Source organism: Gopherus flavomarginatus, chromosome 2 (assembly GCF_025201925.1).
Source record: "Gopherus flavomarginatus isolate rGopFla2 chromosome 2, rGopFla2.mat.asm, whole genome shotgun sequence".
Taxonomy (NCBI): domain Eukaryota; kingdom Metazoa; phylum Chordata; order Testudines; family Testudinidae; genus Gopherus; species Gopherus flavomarginatus.
In genome coordinates this window covers 182,640,123-182,654,627 of record NC_066618.1, presented here as the reverse complement: position 1 = coordinate 182,654,627, position 14,505 = coordinate 182,640,123, and the positions used below count along the sequence as shown (strand labels likewise).

Below are 14,505 nucleotides of genomic sequence, written 5' to 3'. Positions count from 1 at the left end.
GCAAAATACATTTTGGTAGTGGTGAGGTTGATTTTTTTTTTAAGAACAATGCCCATTTAAAAAAAAATCTTTTAAAATTTAAGTTTCATGTTCCAATGTAAGAATAGGAATTCTGGGCAGTATCTATTGTAAATAAATACTGCATTTCCACTGGGATGGACTGCTTTTTTTAAAGATTTCTTTCTAGTTTTGTTGCCACAATGTAAAGAGAAAAGTCACAGACAGGAAAATCTCCAGGTCTGCTTTTCTCCGCTGGGCAACAAATGAATTGCAAATCTTGCAGGATCATTGGATGGGTGAAATTTACAAGCCAATTTTACTGTAAACAGTTTGATTTTATCTTTTCTTTTCTTCTCTTCTCTTATTTCCCCTCAGGATCGTCACGATGGCACCAGCAATGGGACAGCCCGGTTACCCCAGTTGGGGTCTGTAGGTCAATCTCCCTACACCAGCGCCCCTCCACTCTCCCACACCCCCAACGCTGACTTTCAGCCCCCATATTTCCCTCCTCCTTATCAGCCCATTTACCCCCAGTCTCAAGATCCTTATTCCCACGTTAATGACCCCTATAGCCTGAATCCCCTCCATGCCCAGCCTCAACCCCAGCATCCAGGATGGCCAGGACAGAGACAAAGCCAGGAGGCCGGGCTCTTACACACACACCGAGGGTTACCCCACCAGCTATCCGGCCTGGACCCTCGTAGGGATTACCGGCGGCATGAGGATCTACTGCATGGACCCCATGGGCTCAGCTCAGGACTAGGAGACATTCCTATCCATTCGATACCTCATGCTATAGAAGATGTACCGGTAAGGAGGATGCATACGGTCTATGTTATTCACCCACAAATACAAGTGCAGGTCATAGCGTGTGCCTTTTCTCAGCAGAAATTATAGTTGCCTACCTAAGGCAGTGTGCAAAGAGTGGAAAAGCTTTTGTCACACGGAAAGAATTCAACCTAAACAACAGCAATACCAAAAATGCCAAGCCCCCCTCCCCCCTCCCAGAACAATAGGCTCCTGCAGCTATACCCACTCCTCCTCTGCCTTAACAGTGTCCACTAAAATAGAGATAAATCAAATTACTGTCATCATTAGCAATATCTTTCATTTTCAAAGACAATAAACTGTTACCATAGGAGGAATATTTAATCCCGCCATTGGGCCTTGCATTTGGGATTGCTCGGTGCCTTGGGGGGAAAAAACATTAGCCTGAAATGCAAGAGCTCATTAAATGCCCTCCCAGCCAAAGATAAAAAAATAAAGTGGAAGAAAGTGGCCTAAGAAGAAAAATCAGTTCTAAGTGATTACGGAGTTGGCATATGGTACAATGACGTCTAAAGTTGTAAAAGGATACAACCAGATTCTCTACTCTAAAGGAATTATGTGACAAATCAGAGAGGAGGTATATTAAAATGCTGCCTTCTTCTTTTAGCTGGAGTGCTAACGGATGACCTCATAAATCATTAGCAATAGGTTATCAAATTCTATCCAGACCTCCTACACCCTATATTAAATTAAATATTTAGAGACTATTGGATAATACATTATTTTTGGTCTAATTCTGTTATCAATAAATACAGTTTAAAATGATTTCTAATTAAGCATGACATTAGCACATTGGCTATTTCCAGCGCAAGATGGCTATTGTTCACTCTGGTACAACGTGATTTAAAGAATTTGTTTGTGATCAAAGTTCATATTTCTGGTTTTCTCCCTGAAAAAAAAGACAGAACTTGCCAATAAATTTATTAAAGTTCATGGAGCTCCCACTAAGAGGCTAAAGCCGCTTCAGTTATAGGGGAAGGAGGAGGAGGATGGTGGTATCTGGATGTGATTTTTGCTAAAATGCCATCCCAAATTATAGGATCAAATATTACAACAATATATCCGTTGACAGTTTAATGAGTACAGTTTCATGTTGCAAGGTTAATATTCAGATGGACTTACCTATTTTTGGTCATTTTGAAAGCTTTTGTAAATTATACTTGGGGAAATAGTGAATTTATTACAGCTCTCTTCTGGCTAAATTAACCACAGAAAATTGCTGCTTATGTTTAGCAGTTTTGCAATAAACGCATACATTTCCCAAAGTGGAGGATTTAGTAAGCAATTGGGATCCGTTGAAAACAGATCAATTCTTTTAACTTGAAATAAAACGTCATGAAGGCAATATTTAGAAGAAACTAATTTGTTGACTGCCAGGTCATAGTTACTGTAGAAGCATGACCTAAAATATTTATCTGAATCCTCCCCTCCTGCAACAGTACTTTGTTAAAGTGCACTGTCTTGGAGACCCCTTTTTACAGATATTTTAAGTGCATATCATTTTATGAATCTTTCAAGCACCTACGAATTCTTATCACTGCTATACTTCGTGAAAGCCAAATGCCATCTGGTGTAAAACCTTAAACTAGTCCAGTCATTTTTTTCTCTGTAAAACTGAAACAGCAGGATGCATGAGCAAATAAAACCAAATAAAATAAATAAGAGAATGTATCTTCTGAGAGTATTATTCAGTTAGGCAAAACCAAACGTTCTTTTAAAGGAATTTGGGTCAGGAAAAAGATCATTCTGAATTTTCCCGTTGCTGCAACTGTTAACCTTTAATAAAAAATCACGGCTAAATATTTAAGAAAATCCAGTAGATGGTGCAAATTATTTAATCATAAATATCTCTGTGGGATTTTAAATTTAATAGTCCTTGCTGTATGGAATATGTGTAGAAATAACACAAATAAAAGTATTATGCCACACTACATTTACTTTATGGGTTTAGGGTGCATGCATAAAGGGATCATATTTCCCCATATAGTTAAAACACAAGAACTGCAGCAGTAGTCATTTCTGAACATTTCTCAATTTAATTATACTTAAATCCAGAAGCACTTTAGGCAAGTTACAAATGAGAGCATTGAGTATAATAAAACCTGTAATAAAGCAACTTAGTACCATCCACCCGGAATCATTGAGATCAGGCACAATTAACAGGAGCATAAATCCAAGACAGAATGGAAAATGTTAGAATCAGTATTATTGTTGGACAAAGACTAGAGAAGGAAGTAATAGTTTTTTAAATGGTAATGCCTGTGTTTTGTAACGATTGCGAAATCTTCTATCTCAGCAGCACTGGTGTTAATTTGTAAACACAGCCAGACATTATATTGCCTGTCAGTTTTTGAATTAGAAAACATGATTTCATTTTACTTTCTAATCACGTTTTGACTCCGGCACATAAAATCCGTCTGTAAAAGAAACAACAAAACCTGCTAGTGGACAATAGTAAAGCATCGGCACTTTATTCTGTTTTCATAGCACTTTTCTGATCTTCGTTTCAAACAATGATTCCCCCCCCCCCCCCCGAGCCTGTTTTCCACAGTGAACGTGTGCAAATGCTTTGCCTCTTTCTCGCACCCCCTCCCTTAAAATGTTTCCAAATGATTTCCAGAGTTCCCCCCCGTATTTCTCCCGCTAGCTTTCATTGTGTTTTCCTCTGCCCTCGCTGCAGTAGGCACAGGAGCAAGACTTCGCGTACTTGATTGCTGTTATAATAGGGATTTTTTAAAAAAGAGTTGAGGTACAAAACTAAACGGTGTCTTGGATTTCAGGGTCACAACTGCACTTTGTGGCAACTCCTGGTGTTTTTATTTCGAAGGAGAGAAAAGAGGGGGAGGAATCTAAGCTTTCTTTAATTTAGAAATGTCCAAATCCCAATAAACAGAGATCAGATGTTTACATATAAATTTTAGGGAAGAGAAAAAATAACTGATCACACACACACAACCTTCCTGACATTCGTTTCCCTTTGTTATGATTATACATTTACATCCCTATGTATTTCTTTTGTTGCAGCATGTAGAAGACCCGGGTATTAACATCCCAGATCAAACTGTAATTAAGAAAGGTAAGCCACTTCCTTTAGCATTCCAAGCATGTCCTCACAAGCTGGGTACTACTGAAGAGAGAACTTGCTAAGCTCTCCCCCCCACGCCCCTCTCTTTCTCGCTCTTATAAATATAATTTACTAAAGGGTTGTGAATGGAAAATAAAATAGATCATCAGTGTTGAAAGCAGCCTTCATTTAGTAGTAGTGTTTGCAGTTTTCAAGAAAATGTTGCAATATTACCTCAGATCCAGTGTTTTAGTTCATTATAATGCATTTCGCTTTTATAATTAGACCGATCAATCCAGCTGAGTGGCATTATTTATCGATGTTGAGAATTTGGGGGTTCTGAAATGGTAAGAAATGTTTTCCATTTTTTAAAAATGAGGATGATAAGTAAAAATGGTAGATGGCTTTGTAGGAAAGGTGTTTAGTTCTTTAGTCTGATCACTTGAAGGTGGTTTAGACGTGGTTCTTTAGGAGTGGTTGTGAAAATGGTTCCTAATTGTGTAAAAGATATCTCGTGCTTTCATTAAAATCTGGTTTCCCATCTTCCTTCAAATGACCCCAAGGATTATGAAAATATTGTTCCAGGTAGTTTTTGGTTCTTGATGAAAAGGTGGAAAGTGATTGGTTTGCATTTGGATTCTGTTTAGTGAGCTGTTAGAGTAAAACTTATTGGGTTGAATGCTTAGCTATTATTCGCTCTGAGCAATAGCATGCTTGTATTTCGTTGGCAAGGTAACATTTGGGTATTCTATGCACCACCAAAGGATGATGCTATATAAAGCAGTTCTCCTTTCTTATTTTAACCAGTATACAGTAAGCTAGTTTAAAGTTTCATTTTTCTGTTTGTGAAGCCTTTGTCATGTCAAATTAGATGTGCAAGGGATAAATCTTAAGAGATGCTCTTTCCAAGTCGACATGATAATTGGCTCTTTTATTAGTAATCTCAAGAGTTCGTTTAACTCCTATTGTCTCTATTAGCCTCCCCAGAGCTATTAATGTCACAAGTGATCTATCCAAAACCTAGAGCCCCCCCATAGGTTTGGACTATCCCCACTAAATATGTAGGGGGGAAAGCAGCACACATGACAAAAGAGAAAAAGAGTAAACATTTATAATGTACCCGTGTGGAACTTGAATGCAACCTACATTCCATGCAAAATAATCTGGACACGTTTCAGTTGTGTTTACTGATGCTGGCTAATGTAAGGGCTCAGTACGTTTTTTGGTGCCCCTGAATTTATTCCAACAATGGCCTGAACCTGGCTGCGTTGTGGGGGGAGGACTATGGGATGATTTTTATTTTCAGTAGATATGTAGTTAAACACCCAAGGTTTCTGGGCAGATGTATTCAGTCACATGGAAGGTGCTGTAATTCGCTCTTCAATGTTTCTTTTACTGGTGAACACTGCACAGGCGCATCAAAATATATTACTGTTTTGTGTTACAAATTGAAAACGGGGGCACAAGTTAAGGCACACGTTCTCACTCTCTTTTGCAGTTTTGAGTACCGAAATACATGTATCAGCCTAGTATTTTGTATTATGTTAATATGCAGCTGGCTGCTTTTTGAAACCTCCTGTGAATTGCCCTCTCCCCAGTTCTAAAATATCCCCACCGCTTTTAAAGAGGCCGTCCTATTAAAAACATGCTTGTGCGGCTGGCTCATACCAACTTGCTTCTAAGGCCTAGCTTATTTCAGGAAAATGCGCATGTGCACCTTGATTATTAGACTGGCTCTAGATTTTATAAATGGTATTTTTACCGAAGGGGGTGCGGGGCACGTGGGCTTCCAGATACCAAACATACAATTGACTAGTCCTGAAGTCTTTGGGCGAGTCCATTTATTCCTTATTAGTTGCATTTAAGGGCAAGGGGAAACCTTGGGAATTGGGTTTGGCTAAAGCATCTCCCTGTCCCCCGGGCACTGATCAGTGGGTCACCGCCCAGGCCCCAGAGGGGGAGAGGCAGCTTCACAGCTGCTTTAGGAACCTGGACCGGGCTCTTCTCCGTAAGGAGAGCCCGGCCGCGGAGCCTGCACTGACTGCAGCTGCTGGCCGGAGTCCGAAACAGCGCCAGCCCCCTCGTCCCCTCCGCCTGCCGCCCCCTCCCCACCCCAGCGCTGCCACCCCCGCTCCCACAGGACCTAGCGCGGCCCCTCCCGAGCTCCTCTGCCCGCGGCGCCCGGGTCCCAGCTCGCACGTGGCTCGGAGCTGCCGCTGCCGCTGCGGGGCCCTAACGCCGCGCTTCCCCCCCGCAGGCCCCGTGTCCCTCTCCAAGTCTAACAGCAACGCCGTCTCCGCCATCCCCATCAACAAGGACGCGCTCTTCGGCGGGGTGGTGAACCCCAACGAGGTCTTCTGCTCCGTGCCGGGCCGCCTCTCCCTGCTCAGCTCCACCTCCAAGTACAAGGTCACGGTGGCGGAAGTGCAGCGACGCCTCTCCCCGCCCGAGTGCCTCAACGCGTCCCTGCTGGGCGGGGTGCTCCGGAGGTGAGGGGAGGAGGGAGGCGAAGGGGCGGGGCGAGGAGGGGGGTGGAGACCCCCCGCACGGCCTGGGGGGCCTCTGCTCGCTGTAACGCGCGCGCTCTCCGCGCTCAGCCCCCGCAGCTTGGCGGCTCCGAACCGGTGACCCAGCACAGCACGTGTGCAACAGCGCCAGGGCCCTTGCAGCATCCCAGCCTGGCTGCAGCCAGGGGCCTCCCCCGCCAGCACAGACCGGGAGTCCCATACCGCATGCCACTACACGCCACTGCCATTACTGCAGCCAAGTCAGCCCCCCATCGCACACCAGGCCACTGACAACAACTGCAACACCACCAGGAGAGGCCACCGCTCAGCAGCATCATCACATGAGGTCACTGCAACCATAGCAACACAGTCCAATCTACAGCTGCACTAATGAAACGCAAGGCCTCTTGCAAACAGATGCAACACCACATAATGATGTCACCACAACCAAACCCTTTCTATATAAGGCTGCTACTTGCTATGGGGAATATTTGGTTTTGAAGTGATGCTAGGATCCCCAGTGGTAATCGTTTGTGTGTGTGTTGTAATACACAAAGGATGCAGGAGATACCCTCATCTCCCCCAGTCTTTCCTTCCCCCCACCCCCATGAGAACTTTGGTATAGTAATTTTTAAAAAAAGTTTGGGTTCTATAGTCAAATGATACAACCATTCATTGGTGATTTCTTTCTTAGTTACCTAGGGGTTATAATCTAATCCATACAATTAAAGATCACTTGGGTAGGGAATAAAATCCAGAATTAATTAATAGGATGCTTCATTTAAACAATGTATCTTAACTTGTCTCTGTTGAAAATAGTAGATAGGTATTTAGAACTTAATCTGTTTGCTGAATGCAGTGAAGTTCTGTAATGGTAACATAAGTTTTTGACCTTTTAGATTAGTCTGCTAAATAATGCATTAGATATTCATAGAATCATAGAATATCAGGGTTAGAAGGGACCTCAGGAGGTCATCTAGTCCAACCCCCTGCTCAAAGCAAAAGATTTATATTGCAAATAAATCTACTTTAGCAAAGTTCCCATTAGGGGTAGTAATGTGTCAAGAGCTCTAAAATGATTATGGCTTTGGCCAAACAGATCTTGTAGTACCCCTGTGTTAGTATATGGATTGATTTGGTAGGTTAGAAAACATTTCAAAACCACTCAACATTCAAATATAACCACAAACAAAATATATCCTTTTCAGTTAATTTTGTATTCAGCTTTGCTTTAATTGCCTGTTTTTCCTTCTTAGCTTTTTCCGACATAAAACTTTCCTAAATGTCCCTTTATTAAAATTATTTTCTAATACATTTTGGGAGGTTTTTTACCGAATTGAATTATGACCTGGTGCAGATTAGTCATGTTCTTAGTGGTTTTTATGTGTGAAACAGGGCAAAGTCTAAAAATGGAGGGCGATCTTTGAGAGAAAAACTGGACAAAATAGGATTAAACCTGCCAGCCGGGAGACGTAAAGCTGCTAATGTCACCCTGCTCACATCACTAGTGGAGGGTAAGTGACTCAAAGATTGCAAAGGGCTCATTTTTTGCCTAATAAGGTAAATCCCCATTTTTTTTTCAGGCCTGTGTTCCTTGTTTGAACAAAGTTATTTTGTCTAGTCTTCATGCTTGAGGAAAATGTTAATTTTGTAACTGTGTCTTTTATGTTAACCTGAAATGTTCTTAAATATCTCTTGCATACTTTGCATTGCCATATATATATATACACACACACACACAGGGTGCTATTTGCATTCTTATTCAGGTGAATTATCCCACTGTAGTGAATTGACTTCAGTGGGAGCAAGTATGGGCTTATAAGAATTTCCTCTCTGAATAAGGACTTCAGCATCAGGCCCATAAGTATTACTTACGTTAGTGAAAGATACAGGACTCAGCTAAGGGGTTCAGTCCCCTCATTCTGTCCTCTGTCTACTACTGAGGGCTAAGCATTTTTAAATTTCAAGAACTGCAGCTACTCAAAGTTAAGTCTCTCCCTCCCATAAACAACATACCAGTAAATCATTTGTTATTCTGACATCTGCATTTGAGAAATGCGAGACCATTGCTTCCTGAATTAATTTGGGAATCCTTGACCTAAGTCATGATTTAACAGTGTCCTGAAAACCTCGAAGTTATACTCTTCCCCTACCCACATTTCTTTTTTTCTTTTGGTTCTCATTTTCAGAACATATGCTTGTTTTATTATGCCATGTTTCACTGTTTTACTCTTAGATGAAAAGGTGCAACTTCTTTAAGCCTTCAGACTTCATGTGCTTTAATATTTCTAATCTAGAAAGCTGAAAGAGGTGCAATCATTTGGTTAAAAAAGGTTACTCTGTCACAGCTGCTTACAAAAAATAAATCTGGGTCAGTCTAAAATATCTTTCCTCCTCTCCAGTTTTGTTTTTGACATTCCTTTACACTGATTTTGATTGAGTCTGTAAAGTGCTTTTAAGGATGCTTAAGTTAGCTTAAGTTTGGTTGTGTAGGAGGGATTTTATAGCTTTATTTTTTTGCTTTTTATCATAAGAGATGAAGTAAAAACATATAAAATTGCCAGACTTGATTTTTAATACAATATTATCACTTTGGTTATTAAATTCATTATATTTTTATTGCTGTGTAAGTCTTTCTAATCTAAAATGGCTTTACAATTGCACCAGCACTCTAGTTTGAGAAAAATAAACAATGGGAGAACTTGCAAAAAGTCTAGGTTTGGTGGATGCTAATATTATTTGTGATGTTAATGAAGATGGAGAGTATTTTACAGTCATCTGTTGTTCTATGTGGTCTCCACATACAAGGGCTTTAAGGAATTATTTTAAAAAAATAAGAACTATGGGTTGATTTTTCAGATAAACTGGTAATAGTGGATAATTTTTTTGGATGATAATATAAAAATAGTTTGGGCTTTGAGTCCCGTGGCGATGAGGCAGTTTCTAGAGTACTGTTATTGTTTATGATCCGCTCCATTTTATGGAAACAAGCTCACTGGACTGAGGCTTTGAAGCTCTAATTGGCGCATGCGTTCTTCTGGAGCTGGAGCTAATGGCAGGAAGCCCTGCAGTAAAAAACAACTGGTTCAGGAAATTAAAACCAAAGATTTGAAAATCAACAAAACAGACAGACTCAGTGGAATGACCCTAAAATTCTCATGCTTAATCGTTTGGGGGGAACAGATAATTATATGCGATCAAGTTAAATTTTAAACACTTAGCTGTTTAATGCATTCTATTTAGAAGAGCTCTAGGAGTAATTATGATCAATACTAATCATTTTATATTGTAAAAGAACATATATGTAATGTCAAGGCAAATATATATTTCCAAAGAAAATAGTTAAAAATGAAATCTATACTCTGTGTATCTATATCTACTTAGTGAGATATTTAAACGTACAAATACATACACACAATTTCATTTCTAACTCTTTTCTTGGACATATGTATTTGTTTTGACAAATTATAGTAAAGAAAATTCATAAAATGAGGATTTCTGTAATTTGCACACTAGGCAGTACGTTTTAAGAGACAGTCTAAGTGAAATACTACATAGCTTTTGCTAATCTACTTTGTCCTATGTGCTGTGTGTGTATATTGATTCGATATGCGTTTCTCCTCACTCCCCTTTCAGGAGAAGCAGTGCATCTAGCTAGAGATTTTGGGTACGTCTGTGAGACAGAATTTCCTGCCAAAGCAGTTGCTGAATTTCTCAACCGACAACATTCCGATCCAAATGAGCAAGTCACAAGAAAAAACATGCTTCTAGCTACAAAGTAAGACTTTTACCTTTCTGTCGTGTTACTGAGTTGTAAAGAAAAGCACAGATTTGGGGGCTTGTATTTTTGTTTGGTTTTTTGCCATGCAGTAATTGGCTAATGATTTTGCAGATTGTAAGACTGTGAATATGCATTCATAGTATATATTATAGCAAAAAGTATATAACCAGCTTTACTTTCTAAAGTGAGTTTATGCAGATTTTCTTGAAAGCAGGTTGTGAAATCTTGGATGGATGTTTATTTAAAGAAAAACAATAATTCCTTAAAGGAAAACATTTGCTGGGCCTTTATCAATTTAGGCAATAGGGGAAGGTTTTCTATTGACAGTAAAATAAAACTGGCACATTAAACTGATTTCAATTCATTAAAATCTGCAATGGTTCTTTTTTTTTTTTCTCCTAAGCAGATCTGTTACTTAGTGAATATAGGGATATTACAAATATATTTTAAATGACAATCTGTGTGCAGTTAAAATGCAAGTGGAGTTTATCATTGGTGGGGCTGTCTAGGCTTCCAGGTGGTGTGTGAAAAGAAAATGATTGTTTTGATATGTTTGCTGGAAATTAAAAGGCTTGTTTAGTAGCCCTTAATTACCAATGGAGATGTCACTAAAGGGCACAGTGCCAGAGGGCACAGGCAGAGGATGGGAGCCAGTTTATGGCTGGAAGACATTAACAGAGGTTTTAGAATACAAAATGTTTCAAAACGCCTCTAATCTGTGCTATAAGGTATTATTTTTCTCAACGATTTGTGCAGTGACTGAAATATAAAATATAACTTCTGCACAAGGTCTGTATAGCCCCCTATCCGTCCTTTCCACCTCATGAAAGAAAGTTTCTGGATCCCAGCCAGTGTCACCTTGGCCTTTGTGGAGAAAGTCTCATTTAAACTATATATAATAATAATTTTTTTGAGAGCCTAATTTAAATCTTTAACTTCACCTCTCTGGCGTCTACCCAGTAAACCTTGGCTTTCCTCCTGCCACAGCCATTGTCTAGCTTTGTGGAGAAGAGAATAAATCTCTCCTATTCCAAAAACAGGATCATCCACAAGTAGGGTGACCAGATGTCCCGATTTTATAGGGACAGTCCCGATTTTTGGGTCATTTTCCTTTTATAGGCTCCTATTACCCCCCACCTCCTGTCCTGATTTTTCACATTTCCTGTCTGGTCACCCTATCCACAAGGCAAATAAATACCTGAGCCTCCCTCTCAATATTACACACCATATATCCTGTTCCGTATTGCAGAAATACTCTAAGCTGCATATTGACAATGTACCAAAATACAACATTGGAGGAGGGACATAGAAATATTGTGATGACCTGTGTAGGATTGAAATGTCTGTGGTGTTAGTGTATGTGTGTGTGGGAGAGTGATTTGTGATGTGTGTATTTGAAATGTTTGGTGCCTTTTGGGTGTGTTTGTGAGAGAGCTTTTATATGAGAGAGTAAGGATACATGAGAGAGTGTGAGTGAGTGAAAGAAATGTGCATGTTTGAGTGAGTGTGTGTGTGTCAGCGAAATGTGTGCATGAGTGTGAAAGAGAAATTTCTTCGTGTGTGTGTGGGAGAGAAACAGTGTGTGAAAAAAGTATATGTATATTGTGAAAGAGAGAAGCGTGTGTGTATGTGTGTGAAAGAAAGAAATGTTTGTGTGCATCTGTGAGTGGGAGAGGTGGCGGAGGGGATGAAAGAGAGACCTGTTTGTCTGTGTGCCAGCGTGAGTGAGAGATGTGTGTGTATATGTATGTATGTGTGTGAGAGAGACAGAGTTTATGTGTGTGACTCAGAGAGAGGCTATGTGTGTACAGGGGGAGCAGTCCCCTTGATCTGAAGGCTTGTGTAATCTAGCAGGAAGACGGCACTGCTTCGCTGCTAACAACAATGGTTCATCTCTCTCTCTCTCCCTGTTCCATTTGTGCTGCAGACAGATCTGTAAAGAGTTCACCGACCTGCTGGCTCAGGACCGATCTCCCCTGGGGAACTCTCGGCCCAACCCTATCCTGGAGCCAGGCATCCAGAGCTGCCTGACCCACTTCAACCTCATCTCTCATGGATTCGGCAGCCCTGCGGTGTGCGCCGCTGTTACCGCCCTGCAGAACTATCTCACCGAGGCGCTCAAGGCCATGGACAAAATGTACCTCAGCAACAACCCCAACAACCACACAGACAACAGCACCAAAAGCGGCGACAAAGAGGAGAAGCACCGAAAGTGAGGATTTCCCCCCTTCCTGCATCCATCCATCCATCCATCCATCCATCCCCCTCCTAGCTCCCTCCCTCCCTCTCCAATCACCCCAGGCTGCAGCAACAAAATCAATGCCCTTCTGCCCATCCTGTTCTCTAACTCTGCAGGACTACGCTGTCCTTCCTCCCTTCCAGCCTTCAGCACTTCATTTGCTCCCAGTTACTTCCCCATACCTCCTTACCCCGGTTTGGAGCCTGAGAGAACAGAAATGGGTGATGGAGCCAGCAAAGAAAAAAGTTCTGTCTGAATTTGTGAACTTTAAAACAAAAACAAAAACAAAAAGGAAAAAAATCAAAAAAGCAAAACAAAAAGAAAAGGAACATTTTCTAAAAATATATAAAAAGACATAAAAACAAATTAATAAATAATACTAAAATATAAATCTATGAGCTTCATCGGACTGAATCACCAACTCCCCTTGCATAAACTTCAGTTAAGATTGTAGCCATATTAAAAAAACAAAACAAAAATAAACTTAAAGAAAAACAAAAGGCAAAAAGGATTGATGACATTTTATCAGTATTGTGAATAAACTTGAACACAAAACACACGCAATTCCATGTCATGTCTTCAGTTGTAGAACTTTTTCCTGTTCAAGGTAAAGCGACCAACTTGAACTTTCTATTGCGACACGATTCACAGTTATTATATAAGGGAATCAGTGTTTATGTATGTATATATTTATTTATGTGTAATTTAATGGGAACTGTAAATATGGTGAGTCTGTTTTAAGCCTTTTTTTATTTATCTGGTGATCTTGTTTACCTCTTGTTTAGTGGGTTTTAAATCTTCCCTTCTTAGTTCATCATGTGGTTCATGGTACTTATTTAGAAATCAGAGGTTTTTTTGTTTTGTTTTGTTTTTCTCTGGGATTCATCATTTTTTAACCCTATTGTAGCATGTTAAAGGCGACAGTGAAGCAGCTAAACAAACAAAAGAAAATAGAATTTTTATATATAATTAGTATTACATTTAGTTTCTCATTGAAAAAGAAAAAAAATAAAGTGATGTTGGATCCAGGCAAGATTTTTAAACGTTAGTGGTTTTACAACTATTGCGTGTTGTGGAAAAAAAAAGTTCATTTTCACCCACTGTCCTCCTGAAAGTATCATCAGAGCAATAAATTAATATTGTCTTTTAGATCAAGGTTTAGTTTTTTTCTTTTCTTTGCCCTTTTTTCCCCCCCTCAAAGAACTTCAAATATTTGGGACCACCTGGTATCCTGTATTTCCACTGGCCATATTGGAAGCAGTTATAGTTGTATTGTATTGAGTTGTGCTGGCAGTAGTTTCCATGCCTGTCAATGTATCATAGTCCTTTGTTGCCCAGATAAATAAATATTTGATACGCTTTATGTCGATTTTTTTATTCAGTGGCTGTCTTTACCCAGGCGTATTTTTGTTCTTGGCAGTATTTTTTATTCAGTATGGTTACAGTAATTGAGTTTAACTCTCCCTTGACAATTGCTCTTTGCAATAAGCAGCTGAACCCATTGTTTCCCTCAAGTATAATAAAAACTTACTTTCAACTTGGAGTTCAGAGCAGGGTATCATTTAGATACTCCACTGAGTCTGTATTCAGACAAATGACACAATAAAACACAATGTATTCTTTTGGATAAAAATTTGTCTGTACTAGTAAAGAAATGACACGCTATCTTTTCTTTAACCAAAACATAATTTTATTAAAAAAATAAAGTTTTATTTTATTTATGTTGACCCTCTAGGTTTTTGTTTGTGTTTAATGATATATATACACTGCACAAAATTATATATATATATATATATATATATATATATAAAACTAAAATGTTAGCTCATCAATACCAAGTAAATACTGAAAACTAATTGCTGTGAAATGTGGTTCTATTAACACATAGATTTGAATAATAATAATAATAATAATAATAATAAAATTGCTCCATAGTCTTTGGCAAGTAAACTCATCTAAAGATTTCTGGACTGTAGTTAAGTCTTGAGGAAGACAAATTATTTCAAATTCATCACAATGTTTTATGTGTTAGTGGAACACGCTAGTGGACCTCTGCTGAGATGGCCAATGTAGGTTTACAGGGAGC

At 39.6% G+C, this 14,505-nt stretch overlaps 1 protein-coding gene across 2 annotated transcripts in view; it reads left to right on the top strand.

Annotated features, from left to right (window-relative positions):
* Nucleotides 1-14,032, top strand: part of TFAP2A (transcription factor AP-2 alpha) — a 64,469-nt gene extending 50,437 nt beyond the window's left edge. For both annotated transcript variants that reach the window (XM_050940108.1, XM_050940109.1), the window contains exons 2-7: nt 376-810; nt 3,853-3,904; nt 6,150-6,381; nt 7,795-7,913; nt 10,036-10,177; nt 12,108-14,032. In XM_050940108.1, the coding sequence (XP_050796065.1) occupies nt 376-810; nt 3,853-3,904; nt 6,150-6,381; nt 7,795-7,913; nt 10,036-10,177; nt 12,108-12,396 (1,269 nt within the window). In that variant the 3' untranslated portion in view covers nt 12,397-14,032. The remainder of the gene's footprint in view (nt 1-375; nt 811-3,852; nt 3,905-6,149; nt 6,382-7,794; nt 7,914-10,035; nt 10,178-12,107) is intronic.
* The last annotated feature ends 473 nt before the right edge of the window (nt 14,033-14,505 follow it).